The following is a 5575-nucleotide window of genomic DNA, read 5'->3' as shown; positions in this document are numbered from 1 at the left end:
ACCAAAATTGACTATATGTATACACCAAAATTGACTATCCATATCTATATTATTATTATTATTATAACATCGCTTACATTTTTGAAATTAATCTGTTTATTAGTTGTCAACTTTATGCTTATGTTCCCAACTGTTATTGCATCCCAATGAAGCTTTGCATCAATCATTGAAGGCTGATTATATAACAGTAACTTCATAAAAAGAAACAAACATATGGTCCTCAATCCACTAACTCACTAAAACCAACCTCAACGGACCATAAAATCACCTGGGTGCGCAACTCGCACCACCCAAACCAGACCAGAACAGAGCAGACCACCCAGGTTCTATGCTGCAAATTTGCTGTAAATGATTTAATGATTTATATCAAAAACTCACAACACTAGGGAGACCTGCTATTATGACAACACCCATGTGCTTCATATGATATTTTTTGGTAAAAGAATGCAACTAAATAGGCAAATATTGGTAGTATTCAAGTTTCACCATTGTCCCGAAATTTGTGGAGTGATTGACATGCAACATGAATTAGACCTATGTTATCTTGTCGTGCCAATAACACAGGTAGGTTTCCCTCAATCACCCTGTTCTTACAAATGTAAATAATTATTGTCGTTTTCCGTAGTTGTATGATTTAGGTACTCGGTAAAGCGTAGACTGGATGAGTATACAACATGAGTGCAAAATTAAGGAGTATATGTCAGTAAGAATGATCGGTTGTTTACTCTCCAATAATCGTGCAAACCCAATCAGGATCTGGATACGTAAACAATCGATGGCTAAACTCTCCGGTAATGGAAAATTCCGATAAAGATTAATTAGAATTTTATGGGAGCTCTACTATATCAAAATGTATGAATTGATTTTAGCAAAGTGAGTTTATGGTGAGTGTAAAGATGCACAAATGAATGCCCCTTGTCGTAATTTATAGGAGGAAAAGTTTGTTACTTGAATGACACACGTATTAATTCATGCGTGTAACAAACTTTCCGAACGAAAGGGGCTTACATGGCACAAACGCTCCCATGTGCAAGTTGCAAGACCATTGACGATTAGGGGCTTATGTGAAACGTTTCCGTATTGCATATCGAATGCCCACGATGAAGGACTTATGTACGATACTGCCTTAATGTCCCTAATGTTTCTTATCGAACAGCCGAACTGTGCATCGGTGGACGGGTTATGGCCGTGTTCAAATGCACAGATGTCGTACTCTTTTAATCACAAACCTTCATAATAATGTCAAGTGGATCCCACCTTTGTACCTTTTTCACTACAGGATACGGGAGACATACAAAATACTCAAAAATATATTAGATGTTAGATGAAATCCGTAAGGCGTATCATTACTACTAATGTAGCCTGTTTCTACCCAAGCCTATTTCAACTCATACTGCCCACTTTGACCTAATACACTACCCACCGAGCGAACTTATCTCAATTGGCCACCTCTAATCAGAGAAATATCAACAGCTATGCTGTCGGTGTACGATGTCAACCACAAATTAAGGTTATAAATCATAATTATGTATTTCAGGTCCAACAAAATGATCAGGAAAACAAAATTCACGCATGCGCCCTATACTATATGACTTACTCAAGCAAGTAAAGCAGGGCGAATAACCATCATCAGATTTTTGTGACATTTATAGGAAACTCTCTGACTCTAATCTGAGAAAGCAATGAAACAAATGAAAATAAGTTAGAAACTTCCAAGGTAGAAAATCAATAGAAAAGTTACGAAATCGTTATATCAACCTTCAATTAATGAACGCAACTGCTGTCGGAAATTTGAGACACTGGTCGCTTCAACGGCCATGACTAAACCCATTGCACGATACCCTTTTAGCTGCAAGAGAATAATATATTTCACCGGGTGAATATAACTGTAACATCATGCTATACATATAACTAAGAGTGGAAACATGGGCGGGTTGGCTAACATGTCAAAATGGGTTCGGATTAAAACTATAGTATATGCAAAGTATAAGGAACCAAAATCAAACTTGCCTCATTGGTGGTGACCTGGTGTGTGCGCAAAGGAAAGCTAAAGGACCATGCACTGAGCTGAACCCGTGTGACAAACAATCATATATCAAATTCACAGTTTAAAAAAAATTATAATAATAAAAAAAAAACATTCTAAACACAGCTAGAAGGAGAAGTTTACATTATGAAATATTTCATCTTCTGCCTTTAAGTAAATAATAGCTTCTTCATTAGAGCTGCTACCCTTCTTTTTCTGGTCTCCGTTCTTACGCTAAAGGTCCTCAATGAAAAAAAGGTTGATTCTAGTTAAAAACGTAATTGGTAAAACAAGACTTATTGTATATTATATATAATCATAATAGCGAGGTTAGACTACCTTGTAAATTTTGCTGACCATGATATAATATTTAAAGCAGAATGACTTCCTCAGCTCCTTTGTTGGCTGTAAAAAATAATCACACTAATGCATGAGTTTCGAAAGGATATCAAATTAACTTTTTTCATATCAAGGGGAACGATATGGTAAATAAAGAATCTTTTTCTCATCTAACCTCGTCTTCTGTAGCCCAGGAGATTTCATCAAACAAACCATCATACAAGGGAGGTAGAAGCTGAGGTGGCAGATTCACGACACGTTGCGAGATCAAAAGACCCACATTTGCGGATTCCTCTCCAAAATGTGATTTCAATTTATCTTTTATTTCATTATCTGGACAAATTGTTAATAGGAACTCTTCCACTTCCATCATGCATTTACAGTCCTGGAAAAAAACCATCATGTAATTATCTTTTATAATTTTTATTGAGCGAATTAAATACAAGTAAAAAAAAAAAAAAAAAAAAAAAACTGTTTAAGCCCGCCCATGGTGGGACCCATCACCCAACCAAAAGTTGGATGTTGCAAATGAATGTTCACCTTATATCTTTGCAAATTCAAAGCAGAAACAAAGCCGTAAACACAATTATCTTCATCATCTTCAATCTTAATAACAGTTCCCACAGTCGTTTGCTGCAAAATCAAGTCTACAAAACTGCTCAGATCCCATTCTTTATCATCAAGGTAGCTCTGCAATAAAACCTTCACTCCATGGAAATCATCAGGCTTTGGATCAAAGAAAGCAAAATCTGCTTGAACAACTCCCTTCAAAACACAAAACAAAATACAATCTTTATCTGAACACATAAATAACCATTTCGAGTTAATACACAGGCTAAGTAATTACATCAGAGGAAGATGAATGGTCATCGTCAGAAGATGAATTGTCAATGTCAGAAGACGATGAAGACTCTTTTTTCTCTTCTTTCATAACACGCTTTTCGCTTTTGCTACCTATAAGCAAGAATCAGATTATTGAATAAAAAATATTTTTGCAAACGATAAAGAATTGAGCATTCGTACATGTAGGGTTGTGGGGAACTTTTTTATGTTGTGTTGATTTGACATTCTGCTTTTTTCCCTTGCGAGCGGAGGTAACTAAGGCCGTCAAACGGGCTAAACGAGACAAACCTGGTTGCGGCTTCTGTAAAGAGCCTCTTCTAGTTGGTCTTCGTGGCATTATGAATTTAGAGATAACCTAAACAATTGCATAAACAATTTGAAGATTATAATACAATAACACAATAACACAAAATAAATATATATATACACACATGTAAAGTTGTATGCATACAAGGATTCTAACCTATGTTTTCAACTAGTTGGGGTACCCGCGCTTCGCCGCGGAGTTGTCCAAATTACGATAGAGAATTGTTTTGTTACACACATGTTGTATTGAAACACGGCCGGTTTAATGTGCATAATAATCGTAATATATTTGGTTCTTTAACCATAACCTTTCAAAATGTAAAAAGTTCAAACTAAAGATAATAATGTATCTGTTGTGGGCAATGATATTTGAAAGGTAAAAAGTTTTTAGAAGCAAATACCGAAAATGCAATTGCTAACAAATTTTAATCCTTGTTTGATTACATTAATTAAATTTAAAGTATTTTTATATTTTTATCTAACTAATATAATTCATTCATAGTTTATGATAAAAGGAAGCTCCTGTTGAAGAATGCCATATTATGCAAGCTGAGTAAATCAAAAGATCTACATTTTCCCATCGCACAATTCAATTAACAACATAACAACTAGTCTAAGAACACATGTTATACCAACAATATAGCAGTGTCATAATAATAGAACTTTTAATCACATTCATATTTTAAACAATAATATATCAATAGCAATTAGCAACATGAGAAACTGACTCAGGCTGCTATACTTTATGGGTCAATATTAACACCCAACTACAAAGTGAGTTTTACTTTTGGCCATTGCAAGTGTGTTTTGCTTTTGGCTCCGACATGTTACGCAACCTCCTAAATGGGTAAATATTAACACCCAACTACAAAGAGATTTTCGCTTATGGCCATTGCAAGTGTGTCTTCCTCTTGGTTCCAACAGGTTCAGCAACCTCCTAAATGGGTCAATATTGACACCCAACTACAAAGTATGTTATAGTAATTCAGATATCTACTTTATTAGGATGTACATCATAAAACTTGTACACATGGTCAATATTCATTAAATTCCACTTATACCACATTGTTATACTAATATAATTGTTGCAAAAATTCCAAAATCAAAAAAATCAAATGACAGATAAACGAAAAAGTTCAACAATTAAAGAACGAATATTCAGTCTTTGGTCTAACTATATGGCCAAAAAAGTCTACTTTCACTTTTATTATCCATCAAATGTACTAAACTTTGAACCTACTAAGATGCAGTTTTGTTTCAAAACTGATAAGGTAATTAAATCGAGGTAACAATTGATAGTAATACAAAAAAGTATGGATGCGTGTAGCGAATAAAACAGAGCGAGAGTTATTATTTACAGTAATAAATCGAAATGCTAAACTTTAGATACCTGCGATTATCTTACACATGACACCTTTAGAAATCAAAGTATTAGATGAAATAGAATAGTTACCTACAAAAGCGGAGTTATTTGTGGCTAACGAGACGGGACAATTCACTGGTGGCGGCGATGGGCGGCGGGCGGCAGGGCAGCTGAAATTACAATTACCGACGAGGGTGGGCAGTGAAAGAATTTATCTACGGAAGCTTTTTTCAACGTGCAGGGAAGTTTTGGGTGAAATTGGCAAGCAATTATCACCAAAAAGCCCATTTTTTTTACTTTTCTTGCGCAAGAACCCAAACATTAAAAAATTGTCAATTTGCCATCGCAAGAAGCATGGTTCCTTGCTCCCTTGCGCATTGCGTCATTGGTTTCACATGGGAGCAAGGAGCAAGGTGCCTCTTGCTCCCTTGCTTCCACCTGGTAGCAAGGACGCAAGATGCCTCTTGCTCCCTTGCTTCCACCTGGGAGCAAGGTGCATCTTGCTCCCTTGCTTCCACCTGGGAGCAAGGACGCAATGTGCCTCTTGCTCCCTTGCTTTCACCTGGGATCAAGAGGCACCTTGCGTCCTTGCTCCCAGGTGGAAGCAAGGGAGCAACAGGCACCTTGCTCCTTGCTCCCATGTGAAACCAAGGTCGCAAGTACGCAAGGCGCAAGGGAGCAAGGCACCTTGCTCTTTG

General features: G+C 36.5%; 1 protein-coding gene across 1 annotated transcript; it reads right to left on the bottom strand.

The window, feature by feature from the left end:
• Positions 1-1343: 1343 nt before the first annotated feature.
• Positions 1344-5090, bottom strand: LOC139840902 (protein BCCIP homolog). Its single transcript, XM_071831143.1, has 10 exons — positions 4968-5090; positions 3389-3563; positions 3213-3319; positions 2906-3130; positions 2541-2750; positions 2366-2431; positions 2171-2260; positions 2011-2067; positions 1759-1849; positions 1344-1671 (listed from the first exon to the last, which is right to left on the bottom strand). The coding sequence occupies exons 2-10, from the start codon at positions 3543-3545 to the stop codon at positions 1667-1669; spliced, it is 1008 nt and encodes a 335-aa protein (XP_071687244.1). The 5' UTR covers positions 3546-3563; positions 4968-5090; the 3' UTR covers positions 1344-1666.
• Positions 5091-5575: the final 485 nt, after the last annotated feature.

Source organism: Rutidosis leptorrhynchoides, chromosome 4 (assembly GCF_046630445.1).
Source record: "Rutidosis leptorrhynchoides isolate AG116_Rl617_1_P2 chromosome 4, CSIRO_AGI_Rlap_v1, whole genome shotgun sequence".
NCBI classification, from domain to species: Eukaryota; Viridiplantae; Streptophyta; class Magnoliopsida; order Asterales; family Asteraceae; genus Rutidosis; species Rutidosis leptorrhynchoides.
The sequence above is the reverse complement of the archived record's forward strand: the minus strand, read 5'-3'. Positions and strand labels throughout refer to the sequence as shown.